The sequence below is a fragment of the Uranotaenia lowii genome, chromosome 2 (genome assembly GCF_029784155.1).
Source record: "Uranotaenia lowii strain MFRU-FL chromosome 2, ASM2978415v1, whole genome shotgun sequence".
Lineage (NCBI taxonomy): Eukaryota > Metazoa > Arthropoda > Insecta > Diptera > Culicidae > Uranotaenia > Uranotaenia lowii.
Window position 1 is genome coordinate 305,387,293 of NC_073692.1, and position 18,110 is coordinate 305,405,402.

An 18,110-nucleotide genomic window follows, 5' to 3' on the forward strand; every position below is an offset into this window, starting at 1 on the left:
GAATGGACAGTTTAAAAAGTACGAGTTGAGAGAACAGCCTAATGAATGCGAATTAAGAGACTGTATAGAAAAAAAACAGCGTGTTGAAAGGACGGTTGTTACAGAAAAAGCAAGTTTTGAAGACAGCCACGTGATTGCGTTTTTGGTGAGCCGCATGAGGAAAAATCGCTTGTTGAGGACCACTTGTGTAGAAAAAGTAAGCTAAGAGGAGAGCCTGATGAATGCGTTTGAAGGAGAAACGAAAAATGTTGAGTTATATTAATAGGAAGAGTAAACTAAAACCGATTTGAATGAATCTGAGCATGAAAATACCCTCCGATTTGTAAGACTGTTTAGTACTCTTCACGACAAGTCATATTGTCGTGTTGTAAACCAGTTGATAATTATGTTATAGAACATTCGAATGTGCGTTCAGTTGCAATGTTCTGGTAAAGCTAAGATTTATAATTGTTTGATGCCCCTGGTCAAACAAACATACGTGGTTTAGCTGAAGTTGTTCCGATTGATTGCAAACAATTTCGTTTAGGTTTTTTGCATGTATCGTGCGTTGTCGAAAGTATTTTTTTTGTGGTTTCATAAAATAAAGAACATCTGGCAAGCCTGGCGCTTGTTTCTCAAACAAAGGGATCATTGTTATTATTATTATTAATATTTATTAAAGACCCTTTAACAATTGTCATTCGGGTCAAAAAGGGATCATTGTGTGGATGTGATTTTTTTTTTTCCGCTTAAAATATGGAGAGCGAGCGAGGTGAAGGTTTTCGTTCTGTGATCACTGTTGAATCCTGAGAGCCATGGTTGCCTCAAGAAAAGAATTACCTTCAAAAGTAAACATGTGTATTTGCCGACTTCTTGAAGATGCTGTATGACTAGAGGCAAAAATTTTGAAATTTGGAGCGAGTTTGCATCAAATAATATTCATTCGACCACTAAACGGCTTCTAATCAGTGTTTGAGTGGTTGAGGTAAAATTGGTTTGATAGCATACATTACTTAAAAATGTTGTACCAAATCAAAATTTTCTTAGTTTCCTATAACGCGTACTCGGTTCAAACTTCGCTAAAACGTAAAAGTTTTCGATGGATAGTGCAGAGTTAAGTTTGGCAACGCTGATAAGGACTCTTGTCATACGGAGAGAGAGAGAGAGAGAGAGTAATCGAGGAGCTTTCTTAGGACAATGGTTGCAACATGAACAGATTTTCACCATTCTTTATAAGAATTACTATAAAAGAATTTTGAATGTGATAAAGCCAATCGACCTTAAAAAAACAAAATTAATAGACTTTGTGAAAGGTATAGGAACTTCTGTCCATAGTATAAAATTCTTGGTACAAAATTCATAATTTTGATGTCAAATGTGTTTAAAAAAAAAGCGGTTACTGGCACAACATTCAGAGTATGTTTCTTTACTCTCTGTCAAAGTCGTTGATACGAATCTTAATATAATTTTTCGCCCAAATGGTTCAGATGGGAGAAAATTTCGATTTAAAATACAGATTTCAATGTGACAACGCTGCTCAGGAACAAGGGGAGAGAAAACGAGGAACAGTATAGTTGAGCGTTACCTCTCACTACGAGCCAAGTAGGTAAGAATGTATGAATTCGAAAACGTCGACTCCTATCGTAGTCGTTTGAATGGTTTATGCCTGAAGTTTTGCTGTGGGTATTAGAAAGCATCGTTGTGGAACTTTTTTTTCTCATTTTGTGTACATGTATTGATTGGAATACGCCTGGACGTGTGGATTAACTGTGTATCTGCTCACTGCTCAGGTTATCGAGAAGAAAGTCAAATGAGGGACTGAGGGAAGGTATACAATTTCCTATGTGCGATAGTGAGAAACCAATAGCTTATACATCCCTAAATATTTGATACAGACAAATTGGGATCGTCTCATGTTATCTTGTACCAATGGGCAGAACAAAAAAGTGTTGAAGATCCGCCGTAGAATTTTTGACAGGCCGCGCCATCTAATTTTGCCTGGCAGAATTGCGATACATGATCATCTCGACAGCCATGCCCTTTTCTTTAAGTTGTAGGTAACTGGGTGGAAGCGCGAGCTTGCAAATTGTTAGTATGGTCTGAAGGAGTATTGACAAAAAGATTGATTTTTTTTCTTCTGAGAGAAAGGAAGATGTGTGGTGCACTATGGGTGTTACATTCTCCCAGAGTATATTCCCCAGTCACGACGCGACAGTCAGCCAAGTGAGTCGTAGTGCTAGCTCAGCGGCTGACCATAGCACGATTGGTGTTCTTTGCTGGGAAGCAAGTTGCACAATACTGCTAATCCAAATTCACCCAGGGTCACATTCGGGGCATGGATTAAGATTTCAGGGGCAAAATTCGGAGTCCAATAAAAACACTAATTCTTCATTCCAATTTCATTTGAGATTAAGAACACGAATTATGATTTCAGTTGCTTCATCAGATTTCATATCCAGAATGATCGAAACAGGATTCAAGATTTGGGTAAATTCCAGATTAACAACTCAGAAAAAAAGTAATTCACAGAACAGTCCAAAATTTGGAAATATACTCGACAATCTTGCCTTAAATACCTAAGTGATTCAAGTTTCAAATTATAATTCAAATTCCGAATTCGCATACAGAATTCAAAATCAAACCACAGAAAAGATTAATTCGATTCATTAGATTTTAGATTCAGATTTCAGATTCAGTTCGTTTGTTTATTTGTCTGGGATAGATTCAGATTTAGACAGAAATGAAAACACTGGTAGGTGGAAAGATCGAAGCTAGAGCACTTTGGGATAGAAGAAATCAAATAGGAGTGGGAAAGTATGAGCTAGGGCTTTTGTTTTCATCATCCAAGCCCTAGCTCACAATTTCCAACTCCTATTCGTTTTCTGCTACCTAAAGCGCTCAAGCTTCGATCTTCCCATCTGTCAATGCTTTCATTTCTGTCTAATAATGCTACATGTATTTTCATAACTTGCCGAAATGCCAAAAGTTAAATAAAAAAGGTTTAAAATTCCAGATTTTAGCTCGAATTTTCGATTTCAGATTCAAAGCGCCATCCTTTACTTCGCGAAAAGTCATCAATTTTAATTAAAAGATTTCAGATTCAAAATTTAGCTTGAGAATTCAAGGTTCAGAAATCAGGAAAAGTCCGATGGAAAGTCCAGAATAACATTTTCGAAATCAGAATTCAGGTTTAGAAAGCCGATTCAGAATTTGCAATACAGATTCAAAACTCAGATTTCGATTTTAGAATTCATGCTCAAAATTGAAAATTCTGCTTTTTTCTCGATCAGTACAGAAGATCCTATGCAAAGCTGCTTACATCTGAATATCCAAAAAAAAATCAAAAGTATTTGTGACCTGAAAGAAGATCTTTTTAAACCTTAAAATTCAATGATTTAAAGTTCAAATTCTATTAACTTTTTGAAATTTCAAACACTTTCGGGTTTCTTTCGAATATTCAGATGTTCCACAGCTTTGCACATGAATCTTGTGTACTGGTAAAAAAAGTCTTTTCTCAACGGATTTAACGGCCGAAAGGAGAATGCAATATGCATGACTTAACGATTGAGTTGCTACCGCCCATAGAACACAATTGTCCCTAAATGCTCTCTTTATCAGTTCAATTAATTGATTGTGCCAGACATTGTGACTAGAAAAAATCTCGACGATGTACATAGAAAGTCAGTACGAGTTTACGCTACGATGCGATCGGTTACATTTGGAGTTATTTTTATTTTCGTTACGCTACTACTGTTAGGTGGAAGTGCTTCCTGTAACGATGATCCTAGCCGCTTCGATGAACATATTTTGAAGTACGTCCGTAGTGAGACAACTGAAGAAGTGCAACAGCGCGCTGTCTCGGAATTGATCGTTCGTTTGCTCCCGGAGCGAGTCGATGAGTTCAAGGTCATCGTTGATAGCTCACTCAAACGGAACTCTTTTAAGGTACGCTCTTTTGTTAATTTTATTGATGGTTTGTTATGGAGTACCTGAGGAAAGCTTTTTACAGATCAACAAACAGAAAGAGCTAGACAAAGTTTTGATCACTGGATCAAGTGGGGTCGCAGCAGCTAAGGGATTGTACCATTATTTGAAGTATTTTTGTGGATGTCATATATCATGGGACGGAGATCAACTGGATCTTCCTGATGTGTTACCCAACGCAGATATAACAATCGAAGCTACAAGCAGGTATTGATCATTGTAAGAGTTCATTAACCTGCGAAATTCATTCTGCAAAATTATTTCAGCATTGTGTACTATCAGAATGTGTGTACCTGGTCCTATTCGTTCACTTGGTGGACTTGGAAGGACTGGCGTCGCCATATCGATTGGATGGCACTTCAAGGCATAACTCTCGGCCTAGCACCCTTCCAGGAAGATATCTGGACCGAGATCTACGAAGAGTATAACCTGACCCAACATGATATTGACGCACACCTATCGGGGCCAGGGTTCTTTGCTTGGCAACGAATGGGAAACATCCGAGGTTGGGGAGGTCCACTGACCGAGAACTTCAAGAGATTCTCGTCCGCCCTTCAGAAGCAGATAATCCGTGAAATGCGCCGATTTGGTATGACCTTGGCTTTGCCGGCCTTCGCAGGTCATCTACCGGTAGCATTCCGAGACTTGTTTCCCAATGCCAGTCTCTCATCGGTAGATATTTGGAACGGGTTTCCTGCCCAATACGCCAGTCCACTGTTTTTGGATCCCGTAGATCCCCTATTTCGGGAAATAGGAAAAAAGTTCCTGGAGAAATCGATCGCGCGATACGGCACCGATCACATCTACTTCAGTGATCCGTTCAACGAAGTTCAACCCCGATCCAACAGTGCCAAATACCTGGCGAATGCGGCAGCCGGGATTTATCAGACCATGGCCGAAGCCGATCCCCTGGCGGTTTGGCTGCTACAGGGATGGATGTTTGTGAAGAACCCGTTCTGGAGTGATCGTATGATCCGGTCCTTCATGACAGCTGTGCCAATTGGGCGAATGTTGGTGTTGGATCTTCAGTCTGAGCAGTTCCCACAGTACATCCGGACTCAGTCGTACCATGGGCAACCTTTTGTGTGGTGTACGCTGAGCAACTTTGGAGGTACTTTGGGAATGTTCGGATCTATGGATTTGGTATTCGAGCGGATGCGACTGGCCATGAGTAACGAAAATTTTACCATGATCGGAACCGGAATCACACCAGAAGGCATCAATCAAAATTACGCGTTGTATGAGCTAACTCTGGAGCTGGGATGGAACCCGGAAATTGCAAGCGTTGAAGACTGGATAGTGACCTATGTGAGAAATCGGTATGGTGGAGATTATGCGGCTGCTATCGATGCTTGGAAAATTTTTCTGAGAACCGTGTATTCATTCAGAGGTTTGGAGTTGATGCGAGGAAAGTACACGTTCAACAGACGCCCGAGTCTAAAAATTCAACCTTGGGTAAGTTTTTTTTTAATCAATATTTAGAATCTCACGCCAATTTCAAAAGATTTTGACCTTGGGTGAGGCCAGGTTTGGCCCTCCACGTTATCTAACAGTTTTGTTCGCCTTTTGCCTTAATCATAACCGGACTGGGCCAACAAACCCCTTTTTTTAACCAGAACGTGTATAGATATTAAATTCTGTGTAACCATTGTCACATTGTGGCTTAAACTATCGGCTCTGTAAACTGCTTATATCTCGACTTATTCAAGGGCAAAGTTAAGTGCTACCCTGGTTGTGGTCAAAAACTACCTGGCAGATGAGGCCTCACTTACTCTGCATCGATGAGAAATTCAAAATCTATTTACGAGTTGACCAAGGTTGCAAAACACTTTCTAAGCAATTTAATTGTTGAGTTTTTTTTTATTTACGACACTTTACCATCCTTGTGGCATTCGTGTAAGTTTCAAATATTTAAACGAATTGTGTGAAATACAAACCAAATACAACGATCCATAATTCTGAAATGAGTCGACACAAGAGATACGTCACGAAACCGTTTATTTTTTTATTAACCTTGCGAGCTTAGAGAATATGAAACCTAAAGATATTGGGTTTCAAAAGAGTCGTCGAATTTAAGCACACTCATGTAACTTTTCGAAAATTGTGTGGCTTCCGGCTCAACGATTTACCAGTGGCTCCAGCCTGTCGATCTTCCATGATTCCTGGCTCGAGACCTCAAACTGGCCTCCAGGTACCACGACCTTCCAATTGGCTCCTGGTCCGACGACCTCTTATGATACCTGATCTGATGACCTCCATCTGGCGCCGATCCGACGACCTTCCATCTGACCTCTGGTCTCGACTCCCTTGCTCCTCTTGCTTTCCGGTCCGACGACCATCCATGACACCGGCTTGGCGACCTTCCGTGGTACCCCACTCGCAAGTTCACCAGGAACTCCTGGTCCGACGACCACCATCTAGTTCCTGACTTGACAACGTTCCATGATACGGGATCGCCAACCTTCCATGTCTTTCGGTACGATGACCTATCAGTGAATCTGGCCCGACGACTGCTTCTTTACCTCAGCCCAGCGAGCTTCTATGGGACCAGTGCGATGACCTCTCAGTAGCTCCGGTCCGACGACTTTGTTGGTTCCGGGTCGACGCTCTTGTTCTGACCCGAAGCCTCACCAATGGCACGACGACCTTTTACTGACTCACGACTCGCCGACCTTCCAATGGATTCTGGTCAGCTTCCAATGGATCGGACTCAACTACCTTCCAATGCACGTATTCGACGACATCCCGTGTTTCCTGGCTTGTCGACCTCCACCTCTCCCGGTCCGACAACCTTCCAGTTGGCTCCTGGTCCGACAACCTTCTACGGCCTCTGGCTCAACGACCTTCCAGTGACTCTGGTTCCTGCCCCGATGACCTCTCAATGGTTTCTGATTTCTGGTTCGTTGTCGTTACATCGGCGCTGACACTTCTTGCCACTGTTGATTCCGCTTCTTCTCCTTTCCACTAGAGCTGGGCCCATAATCTGTTGAACAGCAGCAACAGGGAGCACTTTCGAAGTGGAAAGGAGAGAACAAACTCACTGTTGGAATGTCGAAACTTGGATGCCTTATTATGCGTAACCCGCTTGATTATATACATGAAAAACGTTTAGAGCACACATTCCACTGCGTGTGTTGTATTGATACGCCGATATCGGTGAATGCCAACACTCCTCCTCAACACACGCTTTTCATATCTCTGCATCGCACCGGACCATAATCATCGCCTTGACTACGACGACCCTCTTACGGTTTCTCTCGACGACCATCAACCGGCTCGCTCGACGTCAACCTCTTTTCGGTTCGCTCGAAGACAATCTTCCGTTCGGCCTGAAGCCCTTCTTGCGTCTACATGACGTTCCTCGCGGCTGGATGCTCCGACGCTCTTCCTGAGACTTCTCGCCTCCAAGTGGTTCCAGCCCGGCTTGACGACCTTCCGTGGTTCCCGGCTCGTAAGTCCTCTAGAGGCTCCCTGTCCGGCGACCACCACCTGGTTCCCAACTTGACGAACTTCCACGATACCGGCCCGCCAATCTTCCTTGGCCTCTGGCAAGTCGACCCACAAGTGATTCTGGTCCACTCCAATGGCTCCGGACCAACGACGCACACAGGGGTAAAACATGAAAAAGGCGATCAAAACTGTTTTCTGCCGAAACGGTACGTTTTAGACCTATAGTGTCTTCGAGACAAATGGCCAACATCACAAGGGCTATAAAATTAGTTTTTTGAAAAATTGATTAATCCACCTAGTAGTGAGTTAGAAAAACTAACTTTTTTAATATCCATTTTAGAGCTATATTGTCTGAGAAAAGTTTTGAGCTTGTACCAATTCTAGCAACATTGCTAAAGAAGTCATAGCTGTAACATTAATCGTTTCAAAGTTATGACAATTTTTAGAAAAATAACATCAATTTTCAGTTTTTTCAACATAACTTTTTTGCGCGTGATTTTTCCTATAAAATATGTTCTAGAGAGTTTTGAAGGCAGAAAAGTTGTACACTTTTGCTGAATATACTGTATAAAAATTTTGAAGTTTAAACGAGATATCTTAAAAATACTTAACAAAAATAGTCATTTCGAACTAGTCATATCTCCTGAGTTCGGACGAGTTCGGTTACATATTTTACAATTTTGCATTCAGAAAAGTATCGCCTTTCAAACAATATACAACTCAAAGTGGCCAATTTTGATCTTCATAGCGTAAATATCAATAGAAGTGAGCCGAAAGTGAAGTTTTTATACTAATTTGAGCATAACTTTTACTATTAGGCTGCAACATGTAGGATTCCTAACAGTAGGCCTACTTGAACCACTTGGACTTGGGATGGTAGATGGGCTCAAATTAGTATAAAAACTTTATTTTTATCTCACTTCTATTGACATTTACGCTATGAAGATCAAAATTGGCCACTTTGAGTTGTATATTGTTTGAAAGGCGATACTTTTTTGAATGCAAAACTGTAAAATATGTAACCGAACTCGTCCGAACTCAGGAGATATTACCAGTTCAAAATGACTATTTTTGTTAAGTATTTTTAAGATATCTCGTTAAAACTTTAAAATTTTTATACAGTATATTCAGCAAATGTGTACAACTTTTTTGCCTTCAAAACTCTCTAGAACATATTTTATAGGAAAAATCACGCGCAAAAAAGTTATGTTGAAAAAACTGAAAATTGATGTTATTTTTTTAAAAATTGTCATAACTTTGAAACGATTAATGTTACAGCTATGACTTCTTTAGCAATGTTGCTAGAATTGGTACAAGCTCAAAACTTTTCTCAGACAATATAGCTCTAAAATGGATATTAAAAAAGTTAGTTTTTCTAACTCACTACTAGGTGGATTAATCAATTTTTCAAAAAACTAATTTTATAGCCCTTGTGATGTTGGCCATTTGTCTCGAAGACACTATAGGTCTAAAACGTACCGTTTCGGCAGAAAACAGTTTTGATCGCCTTTTTCATGTTTTACCCCTGTGTGCGACGTTCCAAAGCACCTGTCCGACGGCCTCTCTCCCGTGTCTCTTGGCTTGTCGACCTCCAGCTGGCTTCCCGGTCCGACGATCTACTAGGCTGAATACCACTTCTGATTCCACTCTTCTCCTCTTTGCCACTAGTGTTGGGCCCATAACCTGCTAGACAGGGAGCACTTTCGGAGTGGAAAGGAGAGAAAACAACAACCAACACGTTCTGTTCTGTGGTTTCAACTGGAATTACTTTATTTTCTATAAATGGCTTCTTTTCATATGTATAAAAAATCTCTTAGCGTATTCTTTAAACTGCTTCAAACAGCGCTGTTCGCTCCTTGGATTCGTCGAATTGGAAGAGATGGATCAATCACTTTCACACCCCTCCCCTGGAATCGGACTTCGTGACCACGCAGAACAATTTGGCTAACAGAAAGCCGGACATCTCCGGGATATACTTCAAGTCGTTCACTTGAATTGAATTGCCTGGTTGACATGTGAGTTTCAATTCAACCACCCCGCTTGCTACGATTTTCATTGCATCTTTATCGGCAGCTATGATCATACCGCTCGCTATTTGAGGGTTACTATTCGGTATTCGTGTAGTGGTCCGATGCGACTGAAAAAAAAATCCAACCTTCGTCTTCTCCCTTGTGGCCAGCTGACAAAACTGAAAAGAACGCAGATTGCCGGGCGGAACACTCCTTGACTAGGTGCCCGAACTTCGGTCCCTTAGGTAGAAGTTCAACCCGTTGTCTTCGAATGCTGCCTAAAACTTCGCCCACACTTTTCTTTTCTCTTTTCGCCTACTGCGTCTAACAAAAACCTGAACCTATCTAACGGTAAGGAACAGCTACTAAGAAATACGCTTTGGAAGGTGCTTCACTACGTAGGTTGTGACAGTGTTACTTTGACAAGCATTTTAGAGACGGCTTGCACGGCATAGAATTCATGGTCATAAAAAAATGTTTCAACACATTTCGCACAAACAAGAGCTAAAATCAGTGCTCATTCCATTTCAGGTTTGGTACAACGTCACAGATTTCAAACAAGGAGTGGAACTCTTGCTGTCCACAAATGCCACCAACAATTTGTTCAAGCGTGACGTAGTCGATGCCACCAGGCAGTTTCTACAAAACATCGCAGACCGAATCTACCTCAACGTCATCGATAGCTATAAGTCCCGGCGCCCGATGAGCTTGCAAAAATTCTCTCAGCTGTTTCAAGATCTTTTGAAAGACATCGATCGGTTACTGCGAACGTATGAGCATTTTCTGCTAGGCCGTTGGTTGGCATCAGCCAGATCACTTGGTCAAACAAGTTTGGAAAAACAAAAGTACGAGTACAACGCACGGAATCAAATTACCCTGTGGGGTCCGCAAGGTCAGATCGTAGATTATGCCAACAAGCAGTGGGCCGGAGTAGTGAAAGACTTTTTCCTTGAAAGATGGCGATTATTCTTCAATGAATTAGAGAACGCATTAAGCACTAACGGGACCGTCAACGATACTAAACTTCGCGATAAAATATTCCGAACCGTTGAGCTTCCCTTCGTTACGGACAACAAGCGATATCCGGTAAAGGCGGAAGGTGACGCGCTTGTTGTGGCACTTGGAATCTTCCAAAAGTGGACGCAATTGGACTGTGATCTCAAAGAACTTCCAGTATCGGCACCAGTTGGAAAGAAAAAAGTAAGAAAACTTCCCAACGAATAAATGATTTTTATTGTAGACAATTTTGAAATCATGGTTCATGAAACACACTTAAATTATTTTTTCTACATTAAAATCTAAAAATATCACAGTTCAGACTTACCACCGCTTAGCCCAGGCTTGTTCCGTGTCCCGATCTGGATCGGGTCGTTCCTGTCTGTAGACAGCACAGCCACGCATCCGCTCTTGCAGAGTGTAGATTGTGTCCTCGTGCACCTTGAAACAGTCGGCAATCGTTAGTTCCCGAAGTGCCGGGAACACCTGGGGGATGTCCAGGATGGTTTTGTCGGTAATCTGCTGAGGTAAACGGGAGATTGTGGGTAGGTTTTTCAAATTTTATTTTTTCAAGACATGCTTAAAATTGTAGAACTATATGTACGGAAGTCGATGATCTTTTCACAAATGGTTTAACCTTACTTTAAAGCAAACTCACTGTTATTGGAAAAAGTGGTAGAAATTTGGACACTTATAGCACTTTTAAAAATTTTACAATGCAAATTTCCAAATGCGGAGCTGGAAAAAGGCAGTTAAACGAGCTTGAAGACGAGACAAACTTTCTTGTCGGGAGAAAGGGAGGGAGAAAGAGCCTGGAATCGACTGCATCCCTGCTGAAATGCTCAAAGCCGACCCTGCCTTGCAGCACAAATGTTGCACCGTCTTTCCGCTGACATTTGGAACAGTGCAACATTCGCGGCCGACTTGATATAGGGTATTCTCGTGAAGGTCTCAAAGAAAGGAGACCTGACAAGAATGCGGTAACTGGCGTGGCATAAATTTGATCTGTACATCTCTAAAAGTACTGCAAAATGATCCTAAATAGGATCCAGGAGAAAATCCAATGTAGATTATTTATTAACTCTTATTATATTCTTCTTCTGTGAATGTTGTGAAAAGAAGTGCTAATATAGAGAAAAGTGAAGACACACTCTTCCTCTGTAAAATCCAGTACGCATTCTTTCACTGAGACTTTTATAGACTGTTCCAGTAATTACAATTACACTATAAAATAACCGTCATTTAAAAAATCGTGTAGTGTTCGACCAAATTTTGGCTGCGTGCTGTTGTTTACATCCAAGTAAAGTAAGCGTTGTACATTTTTTGTCGTTTTTCGCAGAGAAATCGGAAAATGCCTGCCCTTACTATCGAGCAAAGCAAACGGAGCACTGTGAGTGGTCTTTCAATCAGAAAACTAGCTAAGGAAGAAGGTGTGAGTGTAGGAGCAGTTCAAACCGCGTTGAGAAAGTATGGATAACAGTGTACTTTCGCAGATTCCCCGATACGGAAACCTGGCCATGCTCACCCTACAATGGACAAGAAAATCAAGGATTACTTCAAACGACATCAATACGGAATGTGGCTAAGAAACTAGGTATCTCATCGACTAACGTTGTGCGTGCCAAAGAGGAAATTAGACTTCAGACCCTTCGGGAGCAGAAGCAGACAAAAAGGAGTCTGAATCCCTGAAAACGAGGGCTCGGAAACTCTACGACAAACTTCTGACCAAGAAATCGGATCGTGTTATCATGAATGATGAAACCTACATTAAATGTTATACCCGCTGAAGAAAAAGAATGTTCCTGCATCAGTGAAAGTCATTTAAACTGAAACATTTGACAAGAAGGATATGCCATATGTGAATGCGGTAAAATGTAAAAATTAAGTGCAAGAATGTTTACAAAAAAGGTTGCTACCCTTATCAAACAGCGTACTTCTCCTACAATTTTTTGGCCTGATTTTGCTAAGGATGCATTTAGTGAACCTGTATATATATATATATATATATATATATATATATATATATATATATATATATATATATATATATATATATATATATATATATATATATATATATATATATATATATATATATATATATATATATATATATATACATATACATATATATATATATATATATATATATATATATATATATATATATATATATATATATATATATATATATATATATATATATACATATACATACACTCAGAAAAATACTATTATGTATGCCATGAGATTCTCTTATGAAGTGGCGCCATAAGAAAAATTAATGAAATTCATAAGATTGTCTTATGACGTGAATGAATTCTGAAGATGAACGCCTACTTCAATGAGAGGTTGTTGCTTTTCATAAGAGATTCTTATGGAAACAGTAAATCACTTTCTAATAAGACAAAATTCTCGATATTTCATGCTGAAAACATTCAATTTATTGTTTGCCAAATTCGTTTAAAATTAAATCCTTCATTGTCACCATCAGCAGCGCATCAACAGACGGCTCCATCAAAGTTTTTTTTTTGCCGCATCCTAATCTTGGACCTTTCGTTTTTTGCCGATCAGCTTGCTGAAAAGTAAACAAATAATGTATTTTAGTTTACTAATATATTCAACGTTCACACCAAAAACATCAAATCGAACTTACCATTCCGGAGATAACAATAACATTTAACATTGAAGGAAAACTATAATAACTATGAACTGGCGATTGCTTCGTACTGTTAGATGATGAAAAAAAAAAACTGATGCTATGAATGAATGTGTTCATCATTTTTTCACAATGCCGTTTCTTCTATTTTTCATAAGAACATCGTATGAAAATTGAAAGAATTTCATAAGACTCTTATGAAAAATTAGTTTGGACGCAAAAAAGTGGTTCATAAGATGTATCTTATGAAATTTATAATAAGATTTCCTCTGAGTGTATATATATATATATATATATATATATATGTATATGTATATATATATATATATATACATATACATATATATATATATATATATATATATATATATATATATATATATATATATATATATATATATATATATATATATATACATATACATATATATATATATATATATATATATATATATCTACGGGCAGTGTGCGAATGTGTTCCAAGCTACAATAAATTGCGGCTAATTCAGCAACGTAAACGGAGCATGGCTCTCGAAGCTTGAACGAAGCTTCAAAGCGCTCATTGTACACTGCGAAACCAGTCGCGCGCCGTCAATTCTAGAACCATCAGTAAAGAACATTTTTGTAGGGTCAATTTCACGTACTTTTGATGCAAAGATTGAAGGAATGACGTTGGGTCGGACGTGATCTGGTATTCCACGGATGTCAGCGGTCATGGACAGATCGAATTTTATTAAGGAACTACTGATCGGGTAAAAGTGACTCGTGTCCGAATTTAACAAAGAAGGGTTTATTTCTAACTGTCTAAAAGTTTTATAATTGTTTACATATTTTACTTGCGAATTAATATTCATAAGCCTTTCCAAATTTTCTATCACCAAAGGATTCATAGTTACACTTCGAATTAGGAAACGTAGCGATAGATCGAAGAACCGATTTTTTAACGGCATTATTCCCGCCAGTACTTCGAGACACATCGTATGTGTTGATTGCATACAACCCATGGCAATACGCAAACAACGATACTGTATTCGTTCTAGTTTAATCAAGTGGGTATCCGCGGCTGACCCAAAGCAAAAGCTTCCGTATTCTATGACCGACAGTATCGTTGTTTGGTATAACCTGATGAGGTCCTGTGGATGAGCACCCCACCAGGTTCCAGTAATCGTTCTAAGAAAATTGATTCTCTTTTGGCATTTTTGTGTCAAGTACCTAATATGTTTTCCCCAGAGGCATTTAGAGTCGAACCAGACACCTAAATATTTAAAACTAAGAGATTGAGTTAGAGTTCTACCCATCATAAGGAGCTCTATTTGAGGAGGGGAATGCTTCCTTGAAAAAACTACTAACTCGGTTTTACTAGGCGAAAACTCGATGCCTAGATTCCTGGCCCAATGTGATAAATTATTTAGAGTTTCTTGTAACGGAGGTTTAATTTGAGTGCCTTTTTTACCTGTGATATGAACAACACAGTCATCCGCAAGCTGTCTTAGCGTGCAATTTTGTGCCATACAAGCATCGATTTCTCGGACATAAAAGTTGTATAGCAGGGGGCTTAAACATGAGCCTTGGGGTAGACCCATGTAACTAATTCGTTCAACTTTGGTTTCTCCATGACTAAAATGCATGATTTTTTCAGACAACAGGTTATATAGAAAATTGTTCAATATTGGTGGAAGTCCGCAAGAGTTAAGATTACTAGATAGCACTTCTATGGACACCGAATCGAATGCCCCTTTGATGTCCAGAAATACTGCCCCCATCTGCTCTTTTTGGGCAAACGCCAATTGAATGTCTGATGAAAGTAATGCTAGACAGTCGTTCGTACCCTTGCCTCTACGGAATCCAAATTGTGTACTTGATAACAGATTGTTTGATTCAACCCATTTATCCAGCCGAAAGAGAATCATTTTTTCGAGCAATTTCCGGAGACACGAGAGCATTGCAATCGGCCTATACGAATTGTAATCAGAAACTGGTTTTCCCGGTTTTTGGATGGCGATGACTTTCACTTGTCTCCAGTCATGCGGAACAATGTTCATCTCTAAACATTTATTGAATAAATTCAACAAGCGTTTCTTAGCGGTATCTGGCAGATTCTTCAACAAGTTGAATTTGATTCTGTCCAGTCCGGGAGCTGAATTGTTGCAAGACCAGAGCGCAAGTGAAAGTTCGACCATCGAGAATTGATCCTCCGTTTCGGGACTATTCTCTGTATTCCGATATATTTTCTGTGTTGGTACTGCGTCCGGACAGACCTTTTTCGCGAACTGTGTCAGCCATCGACTCGAGCTTTCCTCACTTTCGTTCGAAGGAGTGTAATTTCGCATGTTTCGTGCCGTTTTCCAAAGCGTGTGCAGAGACGTTTCTCGAGATAACCCATCCACGAATCGCCGCCAGTACCCACGTTTCTTGCCCCTGATCAAGTTCTTGAACTTGCGTTCCAAGGCCAAATAACGTTGGAATTTTTCTGGCAATCCGGTTCTGCGAAACTCAACAAACGCCTTGCACTTTTCTCCTCGCGCACGTGAGCAGTCTCCATCCCACCACGGAGTGGGAGGCCGTTTCTGTATCGTCGAATTGTCATTCCGTCTGACCTGTGCCCCGATTGCACAGTCCACAATTGTCCCGGAAATAAAACTGTACTCTGCCTCCGGAGGCAGTTCGTCCGTTGACTCGATGGCATCAATGACACCCGATGCGTACTTTTTCCAATCTATATTCTTTGTGAGGTCATAAGGAATATTGATCTCTTCGGGTGGACTACGACCACTGGTGATAGAAATATTGATAGGCAAATGATCGCTTCCCTGAGGGTCTTGGATTACCTTCCACGTACAATCCAAGCTCAGAGAGGAAGAAGCTAAAGAAAGGTCTAAAATACTATGCTGTGATTGGGATCCATTAATTCGAGTCACTTCCCCATTGTTTAAGACAGTCATGTTGAAGTCGTCGCACAGCTCATATATCATGTTAGCACGATCATCATCACGTGAGCTACCCCAGCCCACGCCATGGGAGTTGAAGTCTCCCAGAACTAGTCGGGGTTCTGGAAGAAGTGAAATAATATTCGCCAATTGGTTCCCGCTCACGCTTGAATTTGGCGGAATATATACCGAGGCTAGGCAAAGGTCTTGGCCTTTAATTCTAGCTTGGCAACTGACGACTTCAATACCTGGAGATGGTTGTAGTGGAATACGATAGAAAGAGTGGCATTTCTTGATCCCCAAAAGAACGCCACCCCCTCTTTGTCCATCTCGATCCAGGCGAATAATATTGTGGCTATGGAAGTTAAAATCTGTGTTTGGAGAGAGCCAAGTTTCGCATAAAGCGAACACATCACAATTCAAATTGTGTACCAATACTTTAAAGGAGTCTAATTTTGGTAAAATACTTCTGCAGTTCCATTGCAATACAGAAACAATTTCTCTTACCTCAGTGGACGAGTTATTCATCAAAAGATATTGCTTCTGCGATGAGGGTCATAGTGCAAGCTTTCTTTTTCAAGACTTCTCTTAAAAGAGGTACAAACATATTAATCATAGTCCTCCATCCTGCTGGTACGCTGAAAAAGTCTAGGATGAACGCAACAATTTCCGAAAATTTCATCTTACCATCAGACGAAAAGCTGGGCAAACTGTTCGACGATGGATCAGATGCAGTTTCTCTGGGAATAGTTACATCCTTGTTAGTTACTGATGGTCCTGAATTCTGAAGGGAAGTCTGGGGTTTTGACTTACCGGAAAGTGGAGGGAATTCCTTCGGGGACGGATTAAAACCCGGAGGTCTCTGAATAGGAGGGGTAGAATAACTATTTCCACTTTGAGGATTTTGGGTTTTATTAACTTTGCTGGCAGCTAATCTGGATTGTGTGTTAGTTGTGCGTTTCCTTTTTGGAGCCTGTGAAACATTTTTTTTAACAAATGGCCCAGCTGAAGTTCCTTCGCATGGATCCTCCCCTTCGGATTCATAGTCACTTAGAAGGCCAAACTGGTTCTCTGAGACGATTGGCAAAGACTTCATCAGCATGTCTCTATATGATTTTTTAGAGCGAGTTTTCAAAGAAGTCTTGATTTTTTCCCGGCGCGATATGTACTTCGGACACGCCGAGAGAGCATGAGATTCCTCGCCTGTGCAATACAAACATCTGCTTGCTGCTTGTATTGTACACGAAGCTTCCGCATGCTTCTCCCCGCACTTAGAGCAGCGTGCCTGATTGCAACAGTAGGCGGCCGTATGATCCAACTGCTTGCAATTCTGGCAGAACATGACCGAAGGCACATAAAGTCTCACAGGTAGACGAACCTTCCCGATCGCAACGAAATCAGGAAGTGCAGTGCCGGAAAAGGTAACACGATAGGAGTTCGACAGGGAAAATGTTCTCTTTTCCCCCTCGCCAGATGCTGATTTCAGCTGACGCGCGTCCAGCACCTTGACCGTGGGAAGACCAGGGTCTTTGAATCGGCCAACCCCGGAATTCACAAGATCATCGACGGTCAAACCCTCTTCGGTTACCACTCCGTCGATTTCCACGTCACGAGCGCGAACGTATACGCGGTATTCGATCGTAAACTTCGGGTCACAAGCAATGGCATTTGCTTCCTTCAGGCTACCAACAACAATGCGCATCTTGTGCGGTCTCATCGGCTGGTAGCTGATTACGGAAGGGTAAGATCGATCAAGGTCCCGAGCGATTGAAATCACGTTGGGTGATTTACCATTCGTTTTGGACCGGATATAAACTACCCAGGGTCCCGTCGATTCAGGTTGGTAAACCCGACGGCGAGGGGCGGCTTGAGGCAGCTCATTAGCTTTTTCAAAGGGGGAGTTTACTTGAGGGGTTGATGCTGGTGAGGAGTTGCCAAACACAAAGGGAATTTGTGATAAAAGGGTCTGCGGGAGAGGAGAAGGATCCTCTTCCGTGTCCGAAAGGTACATCGGGGGAGCAATTATTTCCTCGGAAATTATTTCCTCGGAATCATCCTCCTGATAAGGAGGATCTTCACCAGCCTCGCCGTCGTCATCCATTAGTC

At 40.8% G+C, this 18,110-nt stretch overlaps 2 protein-coding genes across 4 annotated transcripts in view; one reads left to right on the plus strand and one right to left on the minus strand.

The window, feature by feature from the left end:
• Positions 1 to 3,665: 3,665 nt before the first annotated feature.
• On the plus strand, positions 3,666 to 10,701 carry LOC129744485 (alpha-N-acetylglucosaminidase). The gene is made up of 4 exons (XM_055737014.1): positions 3,666 to 3,924; positions 3,989 to 4,170; positions 4,230 to 5,418; positions 9,954 to 10,701. Exons 1-4 carry the CDS (start codon positions 3,682 to 3,684, stop codon positions 10,644 to 10,646), a joined length of 2,307 nt encoding a protein of 768 aa, XP_055592989.1. The 5' UTR covers positions 3,666 to 3,681; the 3' UTR covers positions 10,647 to 10,701.
• Positions 10,604 to 18,110, minus strand: part of LOC129744488 (uncharacterized) — a 17,970-nt gene continuing 10,463 nt past the window's right edge. For 2 of the 3 annotated variants that reach the window (XM_055737018.1, XM_055737020.1), the window contains exon 4: positions 10,604 to 10,940. In XM_055737018.1, coding sequence (XP_055592993.1) covers positions 10,743 to 10,940 — 198 coding nt within the window. In that variant the 3' untranslated portion in view covers positions 10,604 to 10,742. The remainder of the gene's footprint in view (positions 10,941 to 18,110) is intronic. The other variant, XM_055737019.1, reaches the window with a different exon arrangement.